Source organism: Ctenocephalides felis, unplaced genomic scaffold (assembly GCF_003426905.1).
Source record: "Ctenocephalides felis isolate EL2017-DRISC unplaced genomic scaffold, ASM342690v1 CF-g0.4_SCAFFOLD_01886, whole genome shotgun sequence".
Lineage (NCBI taxonomy): Eukaryota > Metazoa > Arthropoda > Insecta > Siphonaptera > Pulicidae > Ctenocephalides > Ctenocephalides felis.
Window position 1 is genome coordinate 28,023,955 of NW_020538040.1, and position 15,741 is coordinate 28,039,695.

Here is a 15,741-nt window from a genome sequence, read left to right on the forward strand (position 1 = left end):
ATACTTTGCTGGAACCCACCAAGAATTTCTCTAGAAAATTGTATTTATTTCGGCAACTTTCTTTCATCAATAAATTGAATTTAATGTGTTCTTTTACATACCTTAGAAAAATGGATGTGTGTGTGTGTTTGGATCTAAGTTTTTGTCGACGATTTCTGGAACAAGGTTCAACCAAGTTGAATGATTCAAACAAAACATTTGATTCCTATTGATAAGAAGACGTATCCTGATTAGTTTTCTGACATGGCAGGTCCAGCCGTTCCGAAGATACGGGGCAAAAGTAAAATGGTAGATCAGTTTTTAAGAAAACAGTTTCAATAATTCAAAAAACATTTTACTTGTATAGACAAAATGAAGAACTGATCAAATTTTTGGGAAGGCAGGTCTAGCGGTTTCGGAAATCGAATAAAAAAGTAAATAGAAATGCCATTTGGGGGTCAAAAATGATCATTAGACATATGCACATAAAATGATCAGATATTTTATGAAGATTTTAATAATGAGTATAAATTTTGTTTACATTTCTATGGGCTCCGCAACACTGTTTATCTGTTAGATTGCAACGCGGCGCATACGCGCTTCCATATTTCGTCTCTACGCAGCAAATTAATTGCTTTGAAAAAAAGTTCAAAACTTCCAAAATATTTGAAAATATGAAAAAATCGATTTTTCAAAAAATACAACTTTTTTAAAAATTTCAAAACTCTCAAAAATCATTTTTTTTCAAAGTTGAAAAAAAATCATACTTTTTAAAAAACTTTGTTTTCGGTACTGGAAGTTCCAGCAAATTTCCTTAAAGCACGATGCCATACATCACTAATTTACTTTTAATTGAGTATTTTTATATTATGTTTATTAGTATATTATTAACAAGTGAGGCCTACAAACTATGTTAATTATTAACAAGTAAGTGAGGCACGCCATAAAATTTTGAAAATTAAATGCGGCCCATGATTTAAAAAGGTTGCTAATTCTTAGAATAAATCTATGCAGTGATAAGACAAAGTACTCCTTTCAAAATTTGCTATTAGTTATTTTAAAAGTATATTTTACCTTTTTTATTATATAATCTTTTTTTGAACAAAACAAAACGTTCGAGCAATTCGCTATATAACAAATTTTACTGTGGAATAATAAAAAAAACTGTCATGACTAAATAATTATAACGAGAGTGAAATCAACCCGCAAAAAATAAATTTAGAAATTATTGTAAATGTTTGTTCTTCAATGTACATAAATTTATATAAAACACATTGCATAACTTACACAACAGAAGTTTACAACAGGCAAGTTTTCGTCAGAATGCGGGGACGAATTGGTCGTAGATTGTTTTTGAATCGATGCCGGGCAGAAAGGGGTAATATTTAATAAAAATAAAACTGAACATTTATTTAATAAGCCAGTACTATTAGATAAATACTCAAAATAAAATAATTAAATATAGATGGATTGGATGAGAACCGTTGGGTCACCATCTCAAAACACGACATAAGGAGGAGTTTCAGCCCAACAGCCTATAGAATATAAGGTTCTGTTTCCTGTTAAAATTTAAAAAAAAAAATTCATACAGATATGAAATAATATATGCAAACATAATTATAAAAAACAATAATATTCTAATTCAATCAGATCGTTCAGTTTATACTGCTTCCAATTGTTTGCCTTTTCGTTAAAAAGGCATCTAACGTAGTTGCTAAATAAAAGCACCGTTAAGAGGGATATTACTGTATACCGATTAGTCTAAAATATTTAGGCTTTTGATCTCACTTTATTAAAACAATACTTGTTTTTCACGCAAATATTACTACTACACTTGATAAAACAAATTATGTACCAAAAAATGCCGCTCCAAGTTTTTTATTCGATACGGTACTACGCGATATTTTAATCCATATTTAGGCAAATTTCATTACACATGGTATGCCATATCTTCACTTAAGTATTGCAAAAATACTCCTTCATCGACCATCTGATCTCTAAATCTATACATATGAAAAATACATATGAATGGAAATTCAGGTACCTCACGTTGACGAATGTTTTACCATTTGGGTATTATCCAGTAACATCAAGACATGATTCGAATTATCTAATAAATATATGTATAGTGAAAAGATAAATTGTCTTTTGACAATTCACCTTACTATTAAATAATACACCTTACTATAAATTGTTAGCAAGGTGCTGCAGAAATGTGTACATGAAATTACCACACACAGACACGTTGTTGCTCGACTCAATACCATGCTTTATGTTAAATCTTTGTCGACTACATTATAATCATAGCAAAAACTAACATCTTACCTGCCACTATTAAATATAGGCAAATATTAAACACATTATCTAAAACTAACACTTTTGCAAAAATATCGAATACACTGCACAACAAACTGGCATGGAATACGCCAGTATTCTTACTGAAGCAACAAATTGCTTTCTGTAAGGCTAGACCGAGCAATCAATTGTGCCAATATTTATATTATACAATTTGCAAAATATTTCAATATATTATATAACTGAATTATTTATATGCACATTGGCCACACTGTGTATACCTGAACTGAGCAAGGATTTTGGCAGAGCTGCACTAGGCCTACGCCGGCAGAGCCGTAATGAAAAAGAAATGCCTTCTAAACTTGAATTTCTTAAATAAATTTCTTAATTCATTCGTCGGCCGATTTGTCTCCTAGAGTGTTGCGCATTTTTTTAATAATATAGCCTGTAATGTAAAACAATTCTAACTAGGTCTTGATCACAATAATAGTACTTGGGTTAATTATTTATAATTAATTGCTTTGAAATCAGAATTTGATTATCATCATGAAATTTTACATGCCGAAAATCTAAATTATTGCGTGGCAAAATTTTATTCAAACTTGCATATGGTACATTATTCCTGTTCAATGAATTTTTAAGTATTTTTTTCTTGTTTTTTTTTTATTTACTTATAAATTACAATCTGTTCATATACAAAGACATTGAGTAGTTAATTTGACAAATAACATAGAATTTTAAAAGAAAAACCCAGTGGTTCACCTTTTATTAATGTACTAAATTATGTCTTAATTATATTTTGGTAAACCACTTTTTGTAGTCCTATAATATTTTATCATGTTTGACCATAAACAATCATTTCATCAAAATCGTCCAAAAAAAGTTGAACAATTTATACCAAAGGAACGGTCCATCAATCTTTACCAAATAACTAATCAGTATAATTCACATTTGATATCTTTCGAATAGTTTTTAAATTTTCATTGCTAACAATTTTTCAAAACTTTAATTAATTTTAATAATTAGACCACTTCTCTCTGGCCTATAATATTTTAAACTGTTTGGTTTGACCATCAACATAAAGTTGTATAGTTCAGTCATTATAGTAAGTTCACCTCGGAATTCGAGATACCTAGCTGTAAGCCTGTAAATACTTTTATTTTGCACCCTAAAAGTTGTCTCAAAACCTACATATGTTGCGGACACCATACCATATGTAGGTTTTGAGACAACTTTTAGGGTGCAAATTTCAAGTATTTACACTACAGACTTACAGCTGGGTATCTCAAATCCGAGATTCTTACCTAATTTAAGCTTAAATGAATGACTGGACTATCATCAAAATCCCAGAAGAATAAACCTGTGGTTCTCCTTGTAAGAAAAAAAATTCACTTTTCTGCTAATTCTCAAAACTAAACAATATGATTTTTAATCGAGTTCCATCAAATGGCTTTTATTAGTTGAAAAAAAAAATACCAATCAAGAATTGCTTCAAAACCTTCCAAGAGTAATAAAAAATGCCATCGAGTTATATTGGTTAATTTTAACATTATATTTTCTTTTCAGGAGGAAATATGGAACTAGAGAGAGATTAGTAACTGAAGATACATATTATACAAATAATGACCTTCGGCATTTTGAGGTTGGTGACGAAATGCAATTCAAACACAAGCTCTATAATGATTATCCTCATAATTAATTCAATTGTTATCTTTTCAGCTGTGAAAAGCATCAGGTCAAAATCATTTAATATAAAAGTGTGCTGTGACGATCCACCTGTATCTAGCGGTGGCTGTGATAAATCAATGATTGACTGCTATCTGATACTAGTGAACTAAAATATGTTCAAGTGCTTATTCTATAAACTATCAATTTATTCAAAGAAAAATCACTTTGAACATAAATTGCAACTTATTGTGCGAATCATTGGTGATATATTGTTTTCCAGGCATTAATAACTATTTGATTAAATAAATAATTAGAAATGTTATGAATTGTAATTTGCTCTTTACTATTATTATTTGTAAATTTGTGATGCATTTAAAAATTTAAAAATATTCATTTGTTGAATAATATTTGAAATGTTTTATGTTGGACCATTGCAAAGTGAGCAAACTCAAAAATGTATTAATTTTTTTTTTTTGTATATGTACTGCCAATAGAAACAATTTTTTATTTAAATAAAGGCACCTTGAATAATTTGCATTTATAAAATAAAATAATAAATATTGATATACTTAATTCAGTTAAACAAACTCAAACATTTTCGGAGATTAAAATTAAATTTAATGATTGAAGATTTTTTTTAAATGCCATGTTGTATTACCTCGATCTCCAATGTTATTTCAGGACTATAATTGTAACTAATACAGTAATAACCCAGCTTACGAGTGACTTGACATACGAGTCTAATAAAAATTGTAGAGTTTTGTATGTTGAGTTCGCGTTTTTTGCTGTTTGTAGATTTACAAAATACGATTTAATTTTTTAACCATGGGTCCAAAGAAAAGAGCCATGTCTCCCGACTTAAAAAGTGAAAATATTGAAAAGTATGAAGAAAGTGAAGACGTGTGAGCGTAACACAACATAAATATGTTTAATATGTTGAATTTAAACAGAAATCGGATAAAAAGTATATATCTCCAGGTAAGGGCCTTACAGTAATTTATAAGCAGCTTTCTGAACTCTAAAAGATTGTGGATAAAAAAAACCCAAAAATGTTGCAACAGTACAAGCATGTTGAATGAAACATCTTGGATGAACTGAAAAAAACAATAATTAAATTAGCAAATACGGAATTTATTTTTAATATTCAAAAAAATTGACAAAAAGCATTTATATGGTAAAAATTGCTTTGAGATATGAGCGTGGTTTACGGAATGAATTAAACTCGTATGTCGCGGTACCGCTGTACTTTTATATGAAACAGATCACAATAATCCAAATCAAATAAAAATCTTCGTAATTGAACTAAAGTTTATTGTGAATAAAATGAACACAGTATGTATGCAATTGAATTGATACTATAAAAATATACTTTTATAAAATTATAAACCTTTACCAAATTCAACAATTAACAATATCATAGGCAAGTCTAACGCACCAATAGTGCCGTTACTATTTTTCATATAAGATCAATTATCTAGCTTTGTTCTAACAGTCGATTAAGCAAAAGTTGGCCAATATTTCATTTCTCTTCATCAAATGTTTGTTAGAACTGATTAACTAGATTTCCTCTATGCACTTTTTTTTACAATGACTGGACCAACATTATCTCCAGTCTCCTTGTTGTGGACACCATGCGATCCATCACAATATGGCCACTGAAAATAGTAATGACCGAGCATTAGTTTATAAGAAAAGAATGAAGAATACAAATAATTGAACTAAAAAGACATGTGGTCTGTGTGTAAGTTCAGGTAACCCCCCATACAACATGATACATGGATTCACTAACATGGTTCGAGAACTTTTTTCACTTTGAAAACACTTTTGTTATGAAGTGAAACTACATCTTGCATTATGTGTTAAGCAAAATGGTATAATTATATAGTGCTTTGTTCAATAATTAAAAGAAAAAACGCATATTGAAATTTGTTTACTCAACATTGAAACATGAAAAAAATAAACAACTATTGGTGTATGGCATTGTGCCTAAAGGCAAATTGCTGGAACTTTCTGTGCCGTAATGCAATGGTCGAGGTTTTCGAATGGTTTTCAAATAGATTATTATAAATAAATAATGTAACATTGTCTAATAATTACAAGAATTATATATACTGAATTGCAAAGTTGAAATTATTTGTTCAAAGTATATTAGAACTTTAGTCAGAATTACAATTAAAATCTGAATTATTTCGATTCTCTCAAACACTGCCATTTTTTGCACATTTAGCTCCGCATCTCCGAAACAGCTGGACCTGCCTTTGCTAAAAACTAATCACGACTTCTTCCCGTCATTACGAATTGAATGTTTTTTGGATCATTCAAATCCGATGCTCCGTTCTCTCAAAAACTCGATTTGTATTTTCTGCACTCTTTGCTCCATATCTCCGTAACGGCTGGATCTGCCTTTGTCAAAAACTAATCAGCACATCTTCCTATCAATAGGAATCGAATGTTATTTGAACCATTCAAATCGGTTGATCCGTGCGCCCGAAAACGTGGACGAAAAAATGCGGACCTACGAAACACACCCACACACACATCCATTTTTTCTGAGGTATGCCAAAATGTTCAGAAACCTTCAAAACGTAGAGAAATGCAAAAATTTTCATTTTCGATTTTCGGCCCATTACTATATAACTAGCCTACTGGAAGTTAATAAACAAAAATTGCAGGAAGTTAATCTAAGAAAAAATGTCTCAAGTGTTACATGCTTCAGAAAAAATGCAGATGGTTGATGAATATGCAAAAAGGGAAATTACAGAGAATTGAAAGCTGAAGCACAAGATCAGAAAGTATGAATTACCACTATTCATAAAATGATAATAGTAATAGTAAACATGAGAAAGAAAGGGAATCATTGATTTGTGATAGTCTCACACCATGAACCTGCCTTCGGGCAGACTACTGATTATTCTTAGTCATATGTATCTTACATTTTTAGTTTTCCAACATCTGCACAACACAGCTTTCTCTGCAATATCCTCGATTGCAATAGTGTCCACAACTTTAGGATTGTCTTTATTGATAGTTTTGTTAATGTGAACCGTGACATGCGGCCTTCCATGGGGGCAGAATGCCCTATAAGCCATATATCCTATTCCTGCACATACTGCTGTTGGTGGAACCAGTGAGATCCAGTCTTTTACTAGAAAGAAATATAATTTATAATATTGTGGGTGTTGTATGAACTTAAAATTTTATGATCAGAATAAAATGTAATCTGAGCAAAACTGTGGACTATACAGACAAAGTGTAATTTAATAAAGAATTAATTTTATGAGCTTCTGAAACTCAAAAAACCTAAAAACTCATATACAGTAATATCCCGTTTAACGCCGTATCGTTTAGTGCTCTTTTATTTTAACCCAGGTTTTGAAGGAATAAATGAGGAAGATGTCGAAGAAAAAATTCAAGAAGCAGCACAGACTTTCCAATGGTGAGCTCAAGGAATGAACTGAACAAGAAGAAAACAAAAATGTTGATAGCAGTGATTCCGCGGAAAAGCAAAAAGAACTTTCGATGGTGTTTGTAAAAAGGAGTTTGTCTACCATAACTGAAATAATTGATCAATTCATTGATAATGATCCGAATTTGGACAGGAGCTCTAAAGTAAGACGTGGTGTTAAAGATGCTCTTAAAAATTCATCAAAAGTTTATGATGAACTTTTAAGAGAACAACACAAAAGAAAAAGTGAAACAACATTAGATGCTTTTGTTAAAAAATGCCAAAACACTGAAAACGCGGAAAGCTAACTATAAATATGACTGACTCGAATGTTATTTTTCCAAGAATATTCCTTTTGTTATTTATATTTTGTTTTTATTTTTGCAAGAAATAATAATGTGGTATTAATTTGGGCTTTAAGAAATAAAAGTTTGGTTTTATTTTTAGTAAAAATAACATACTTTTTAAATTTAATACCGAACCACTTTCCTAGCCGTCTTCCCCTAACTCCAATATTTCCATGTAAAGATAGCTACATGGCTATCTTTACCCGTGAAAATATGGCTTTGTGAAATAAAATACACTAAAGCATTTAAAATTTCAAAAAATATTCCTGCAGTATTTATAAAATTAATATATATATTATAAAAATGAGGAGTTATATTTAAGAGTGGCCCCGTTCCATTCTTTGTCCTTTTATAGACTGTTAACTAATAACATTTTTACTCTTTTCTTTATCAAATGATGACCAAGCATATTATTGTACAAAAAACTTAATTTCATAGTATTTCATAATTTCATTTATGGTTGAAGGACCAAGAAGTTTATCATAAAATCAGAACTAGAAATCGACTGACAAGACTTTTCTTTCTTGGTTTTTGCTTTAAGTGTGAGCTTTTTCTCCAAGTTTATGGCCACAGCATTTTCAAAGATTTCAGTTTTTGAACAACTTAGTCCGTTGCGACTATCTGATTTAACTATCACTAAATAAACAACCTATTGGGTTGTCAAATATCTCCCTTCCGCCTTTTTGTATGCAATGCAATGCAAAAAAGCGGAAGGGAGATATTTGACAATCTAATATTTTCTAATACAAATAATGTAATTATTTTGTTCATTTTGCACCATGTCTATTGTGCGAAGCACCATTGTATCGCAGTCAATTGTGTCAAGAAATCCGTTCTCAACCTGAAGATTCCAAACAATTCAGATTTATATCAATGATACTTTGCGACAAGTGGTCTTGTCAGTAATGAATTACATAATACTAATTGCATAGATTTTTGTCTGGCTTACATAAAAAGTAAACTAATATAAACGTATGTGTAATGTTATAATTCTATGCACCTAAAATATTTAAGGTTAGAAGACCCATAGTTGTGCAACTGACCTATGACTCTCCTCATTAAACAATCAAGCTTTTCAATAACATTTGCTTAAATATAGACAATATAAACTTAATGAGTAATAGCAATGAATAATAGATTTCCACTTACTTCCTAAGCTAAACCATCCACCGAAAGTATCAGGTATCGGTAGTCCAGACAAATAGTTAGGTAGAGTTACTTTAACGAGATGAGATAGACAGTTCATCTTGGCTTTGTTTCAATTAGTTAATTTCTGCTAAATATCCTAAATTGAGTATCTCACAATAAATCACAGCAGCTGCAACAGAAATTGAAGCAATGAAGCGTAAAGTAATTTTTTATGACGTACTTCTTTACATAGAAAATAGTTCAAACCTGTTACTTTTCACACGAAGCTAATTTATGATAATATCACATTTCTTTGTCATACCAACATACGACGCTCAACCGAGAATAAAAAAAGTGTAACAACATTGAAAGACAAAAAACCTATGTGCGTCAAACAAAACTGTCAAACAAAAAAACAAAACTGTCAAACGTCAAAATAGTACACCCATTGTTATATTGTCTCTCACCTCTCACCTCTCACATTTAGACACCTTTTAGACAGTTACATAGAAATCCCAATTGTAAGTATATAATTATTTACGAAAGCGGTTCTTTTACATTTACATGGTCATACATTGTCTCTTCACAACCAATATTATTTCAGGGAACCAAACATATAGTTATTCAAAACCTAGTACAGTTTTGTTAGAAATTATTAGGAAATTTTTAATTAGGGCTTCGCAGAGTGTTTTAGTATAGTTATTTTATTTACCCAGGTAAATGTTATTCAGGTTGTTTTTGTTTGCTTAGTGTGTTTTAATTCTATTGTAGGGTTCACTGAATTAAGATTAGGACTTCAGCCTGAACATCAAAATAGCTACAAGAGTCTTGTAGCATGTAACATCTGATTATTAGAACTTAACTCATATGTATGGATGTATATATATATATATATATATATATATATATATATATATATATTACATGCTAGCATATGTATAGTAATGTAATAAACTTAAGTTCAGTCCGATATTTTTGCCTATTTTTATCTTTAAGTGATCTGATTACTTTTTCTAACAATGATTAACATAGGTAATAAGAAACACAATTAAAACCATCTATTTCATCAAATATTTTTATTCAAAATATATACACATACTATTTACAATATAAAGCATGTCACAGGAAACATGTAATAAATAATATAGAATAAATATAAATAACATAGAATAAATATAAATAATATAGAATAAATATAAACATTGAAATTAAACATAAAAAAGAGAAAAGAATTGCATTTTGAAGAAATGATTAGCCAAACCAAAGTTAAACCGAACAATAAATGAAAACTGAATTTTAAAATTTAAATGGAAGTATGGACAGAAACCTTGTTATATAACTTCCACCAACCGAAAAACCGTATTTTTTGTAGAAGTTATTAATAAAACAAAAATGTATTTAGTTTTATAATCATACAAGTCAATTAAAAATTTACCCTTGATATGTTCTTTCAGGCTCTTATCTAACGAAATAAATTTTATATCTTGACTGTGTCCCATATGTGTCTTCCAAAATTCAACATGAACTGTTCCATTGTGATTAATAGTACAACTAATCCTTGATGGGCAAGCATATCCGGTTTTGTTGCTCGTTTTAGTAAACAAGCGTACAGTGGGTTTTTGGTCATATGTATATGACCTGTGGCAATCGAAATAAATTGTCTTGTCATCAGTTTTTGATTTATATCCTGAATTGCATTTTACATAATGCGAAAACTCCTTCCGCTCTATGTCTGTTTTCCACAATTCAAAATCTACAAAGTCAAAAATGTAGGTAATTGTGTAATTAGGGTTATAAATTATGAGAGAGAAGACTTCAAACCTTTAATGTTTTGAAACACAAACTGTTCATAATCAATTGTAGTTTTGTGATAAAACTCAATATGATCGTATAAACCTGTGTACCTAGAAAAAACAGAGGAGCAGGGAGGGAGTGGACATCTTATTCTGGATTTCCTTGATGGTGTACCTACAAAAATGATTTATATGTAACACAATAATAAATAAGATGAATGTACATATATAAAAGCACTACATACCTATAAAATTTTCCTTAGTACTGATTGGGGAACTGGGAATGGGAGGCGTGTGAATTTGAACTTTAGTAGAGGAAGTACAAGGATGTGGCGATAAACTTACGTGGAAATGTTTGTGAAGACGATCTGATATGGAAGGAGCAGAGATAAAAGATGAGCAAGCAGAAAGTGGACATCTTAGTTTCTCTTTTGTTGATGGTGTACCTACAAAAATGATTTATATGTAACACAATAATAAATAAAATGAATGTACATATATAAAAGCACTACATACCTGTAAAATTTTCCTTAGAACTGATTGGGGAACTGGGAGTGGGAGGCGTGTGAATTTGAACTTTAATAGAGGAAGTGCAAGGATGCGGCGATAAACTTACGTGGGGATGTTTGTGAAGAGGATCTGATGTGGGTGAAAGTAAATTGTAAGGTGATGTCAAACATGTAGTAGTATATGAGGTGGGTAAAGAAGGATGCTTTATATTTGTTTTAGTGGAGGAGGAAAGGTGTGTAATGTCTTCAAAAGATACCAAAGAAGATTGGGCAAGTGAAGGGTTAGGGATATTATTATGAACTTGGCTCACATGATGAGTTAATAAATATTTAAATTTAAAAGTTTTAAGGCAGAAAGCACACGCATTGGGATAAACAGCTCTTGGCTCTTTGTCATGTTTTTGTCTCATGTGGCGATACAAGGAGCTACGAGCAGTGAATGGAATCTGACACTCGGTACAGAAAAAGTCGCTGTCCATGTTGTCACATAAGTAAAGTAATAAAGTGAAATATAAAATAAAAGTAATGAAGGTAATAAAACGTATCGTAATAAATGTAAAGAAAATTAGAAGCGAAAAAGTAAATATATAAAGTGAGTATCTAAATGATATTAATTCTAAACTAAATATAAACTTAAATGAGCAAAATCTAAAAATAAGCTTATAAAATAGAATGTAACCTAATGTAAATGAACAAAATCTAAAAATAAGCTTATAAAATAGAATGTAACCTGAAGTGAAATAAAAGTAAGTATCTAAATAGTAAAAATATGAAACGAAAAATAAACTTACGCAAGCTAAGTAAAAATCTAAAAAAACACGTAACTAAACTAAAAAGTAAAAAATCCTAAAAAACACTTATTGTAACTATGAAATATGAAAAATAAGCATGAATTATAATAAGAGGCTTACTAGAGCAAAAAAAGCAACGCAAGGAAAGCGATCCAGAGCAAAAAAACGAAAAACCGAACCGAAATATGTGAAAAAAACTGTTATAAACAAATAAAAAAAATAATAGAATTAGAAATAGCAACAGAACGAAAGAATTCTAATTACACGAAAAGAAAAAGCAGAAAATATAATAAAACGCTTACTTGAAACGAAACCGACGCGACGCGACAAAAATGAGAAAAGAACGCGGGACTAAATATTCCACGAAATGACAGGTTATGCTCTATCCCGGAGCCAACTTCAGAGCGTAGGTGCTTTTTAAACGTCAAAACCCATCTGTCATGTATCAGAATTTAGTGGCTCCTTTACTTTTCAGACAAGTGTAGAGTGAAGTACGCTTTTGTCTTACATGCAAAAATTTGCATGCGACATCTATCACACATGAGTAGAACTAATTTAAAAAGTTACATGCATAGATAAACAAGTTACATGCATTTCTCGTTATCTGTAAATAATCGAACTAATCAATTAGCTGTAAGTGGAATTCTGTCTTAAGGCAATTAAGGCATCGTGCCTTAAGGCAAATTGCTGGAACTTCCCGTACCAAAAATTATTTTTTTAAAAACGATTAACATTTTTAAAAAAAATTTACTTCGAAAAAATAAGATTTGTGAGAAACTATAAATTGGACAAAAAATTGCTTTTTTTTGAAAAAAAAAATTAAAAAAAAAAAAATTTTTTTTTAATTTTTTTTTTGAAAAAAGAATGTTTTCTTTATTTTGACATATTTTGCAAGATCTAAACTTTTTTTCAAAACAATCGTACTGCTTTAACTGCATAAAGAAGGAATATCAAAGCGCGTAAGCGCCGCGTCGCCGTCTAACGCGTAAACATTGGTACGGAACCCATAAGATTGTAAACCAAATTTATACTTATTGTTAAAATCTCTATAAAATATCTGATAATTTGATGTGCATATGTCTAATGATCATTTTTGACCGCCAAATGACATTTTTTTTTTACTTTTTTCATTAGATCTCCGAAACCGCTAGACCTGCCTTTATGAAAGTTTGATCGATTCTTCACCTTGTCAATACAAGTAAAATGTTTTTTGAATTATCAAAATCGGACGCTCCGTTCTCTTAAAAACTGAGTTACCGTTTTCGGCACTTTTTGCCCCGTATCTTCGGAACGGCTAGACCTGCCTTCGCCAAAAACTAATCAGCACGTTTCCTTATCAATACAAATCGAATGTTTTTCGAATTATTCAAATCGGTTGATCGGTGTTCCCGAAATCGTCGACGAAAATTTGTATCCGCACATACATACACACACGCACACACACACCCACACATACACACACACACACACATACATCCATTTTTTCTAAGGTATGCCAAAATATTCAGAAACCTTTGAAACGTCGAGAAATGCAAAAAATTTCATTTTCGATTTTTTTGCGATTACTATAACTTGCCCTACGGGAAGTTAATAAAAACTAATTTGATTTTTTAGTGATTAAAAGTATTAGAATTGCGGGCTGAAACGTGGACGCATTTTTTTTTTCACTTTTATTGCAATATACAAAGAAACGGCTTGGCTGATAGTCGCGCAAGTTTGATAAACGCTAGTCCTCATCAAGATACATCGAATAGCTTTTAAAATTTTGAAATCGTCCAAGCCGTTTTTGAAAAAACGTCGATTTACGGCAAAAAATCGGTTCACACACACACACATACTTTTTTTGGTCTCATTCGATTCAGAATGGCTTGAAACGTCAAGAAAACATAAAATCATCATACGATAAATCTTATTACCCCCGAAACATCATTCATGAAGATGCTTGTTAATATACAATTCTTTATACAATCTCATTCCATGAGAGATATCAACTGCCCTGCAGTAAATAAAACTAATATTCTGCTTGATATTTATTAGCACGATGAGCACTACATTTTATAAATTGAAAACAACTGTCGTAAAAATCACATGTGCTGTGAAAAAATTAAACAAAAATTTATATATCAAAAAAAAAATATATCACTATAGCTGTTTTTTTGTTTAAAAATCACACAATCAAACTTTGTTTTGATAAAAAAACATAATGCAAAATTAAAAGTTTAAATTTTTTTCAAAATTTCCTTATAAAAAAAATTAACAAAATGGAAAACGCTAATAGAGGTTACATGTACTATCCAACGTACAAAGATCAAACACGTTATTTATTATCCGATTTAAATCAACGGTATATTATGCTACAACGACCCTATTGGTTAGTATTGCCACTGGTAGTGCCAATGATGATGTTTGCTTGTTTGGTGGCCGCAATGTTGTCCAATTGTTACGTGGAGGCATCAACTGTTATATCTGGGGTCCTGGAACACACCGAAAGGATTGCAGGTGAATAAAATTTAAGCCAAAATGTGCACATCACATTTAATAATTACTACAATTTAAGGGGGTATTCTTAGTGTAGGAATTAAAAAAACGTGTTTTTTGTTTTTTTTTTTTCAAATTTTCGAAGTTTAACGGTTCAAGATTATCTGCATGAGAGAATTCTTTAAATTTTAAATTATTTTCGGAGATATAGCTATTTGACCATGCTCTTGCCTGTTTTTTTTTTTAAATTCTAGAACAGAATACCCCCTTAACGTAACTATCTAAAATAACGTCTGCATGATTTGATAATTTGGATGCTTGTTTTGCATTTCATACCTTAAAAACTACATACAAAAAGTGTGAATTATGCTATGTAATAAATTATGATTTTAATGGAAATGGATATAGAAAAAACATTTATTTATTTATCTTTAATTAACACATGAATGATTTAAGAAAAATTATATGCTAATGTGATGGAAATCCTTAGGTATGAAATTCCGATTCAATATTTTTGAGCTGTATGGTTCTGCTGTAGTAACAGGACTTCTAGCATATGCACAATACTCGGTAAATATTTTATTATTTATTACATATTGATTTGCAAATATTAACATCTGCACCAATTGAGAATAAAACTGATGTATCAAATTAACACAATCATCATAAACAATTTGTAGTTGCAACTATAAAAATTACATATTAAATATAAAATTAATAATTGAATTGTGAGAATTGAGATAATGTTAAATTGTTTACCAGGGAACGAACAACGTATACTGTATAATACCATGGATATTATGGACACTTTCGGGAATGATTTTTAAAGAAGTTCCAGGACTATACCTAACATGCGCTAAGATTATGAGATTAAGTGTTTTACATGGTGTTCTTTTATCCGTTGCTGCCACTATACTTCTTTGTAAGACAGAACATTATGATGTTATATGAACATCAATAAAATTTGTAATTTATTTTCAGATATGCAGTTTAATTTAGTCAGGATCATTTGGAGGAAGAAGAAGTTGGACTTATGTAAGGATTTAGTGGGACATCTATCTAACTAACCAAAGGAATGGAACCTTGTAAAAATAATGAATTTATTATTAATAAATACATGTACAAAAAAGCGCAAAACCTAAATGTAAATATGTAAATATGTAAATGAAGTACAATAAATTACTTAACACTCTAAAAACTATATATTATACATAGAACAAAACTTATAGCAGCACCAACAGTAATTCATCAACAATTAACAAATAAATTTTTACAGATTTTTTTTTATTACGCAGGTTAATTATGCTT

General features: G+C 30.3%; 4 protein-coding genes across 5 annotated transcripts in view; 2 read left to right on the forward strand and 2 right to left on the reverse strand.

Moving 5' to 3' along the window:
* Positions 1-4,471, forward strand: part of LOC113377315 — a 32,910-nt gene extending 28,439 nt beyond the window's left edge. Inside the window, exons 5-6 of the mRNA XM_026617584.1 lie at positions 3,841-3,916; positions 3,994-4,471. Of these exons, the coding sequence (XP_026473369.1) occupies positions 3,841-3,916; positions 3,994-3,999 (82 nt within the window). The 3' untranslated portion in view covers positions 4,000-4,471. The remainder of the gene's footprint in view (positions 1-3,840; positions 3,917-3,993) is intronic.
* A 784-nt stretch (positions 4,472-5,255) lies between these two features.
* Positions 5,256-9,212, reverse strand: LOC113376797 (CDGSH iron-sulfur domain-containing protein 2 homolog). 2 transcript variants are annotated; one of them, XM_026616858.1, is made up of 4 exons: positions 9,130-9,212; positions 8,884-9,052; positions 6,876-7,087; positions 5,256-5,597 (listed from the first exon to the last, which is right to left on the reverse strand). In XM_026616858.1, exons 2-4 carry the CDS (start codon positions 8,978-8,980, stop codon positions 5,511-5,513), a joined length of 396 nt encoding a protein of 131 aa, XP_026472643.1. In that variant the 5' UTR covers positions 8,981-9,052; positions 9,130-9,212; the 3' UTR covers positions 5,256-5,510. The 2 variants fall into 2 exon arrangements, with proteins under 2 accessions (XP_026472643.1, XP_026472642.1); XM_026616857.1 differs by lacking the exon at positions 9,130-9,212 and having other exon boundaries at positions 5,257-5,597; positions 8,884-9,123.
* Positions 9,213-9,789: 577 nt separating this feature from the next.
* On the reverse strand, positions 9,790-11,694 carry LOC113374822 (gastrula zinc finger protein xFG20-1-like). The gene is made up of 5 exons (XM_026614787.1): positions 11,172-11,694; positions 10,901-11,101; positions 10,684-10,830; positions 10,298-10,615; positions 9,790-9,875 (listed from the first exon to the last, which is right to left on the reverse strand). The coding sequence occupies exons 1-5, from the start codon at positions 11,641-11,643 to the stop codon at positions 9,790-9,792; spliced, it is 1,224 nt and encodes a 407-aa protein (XP_026470572.1). The 5' UTR covers positions 11,644-11,694.
* Positions 11,695-14,216: 2,522 nt separating this feature from the next.
* On the forward strand, positions 14,217-15,507 carry LOC113374824. The gene is made up of 4 exons (XM_026614788.1): positions 14,217-14,454; positions 14,924-15,003; positions 15,196-15,355; positions 15,415-15,507. The coding sequence occupies exons 1-4, from the start codon at positions 14,217-14,219 to the stop codon at positions 15,498-15,500; spliced, it is 564 nt and encodes a 187-aa protein (XP_026470573.1). The 3' UTR covers positions 15,501-15,507.
* The last annotated feature ends 234 nt before the right edge of the window (positions 15,508-15,741 follow it).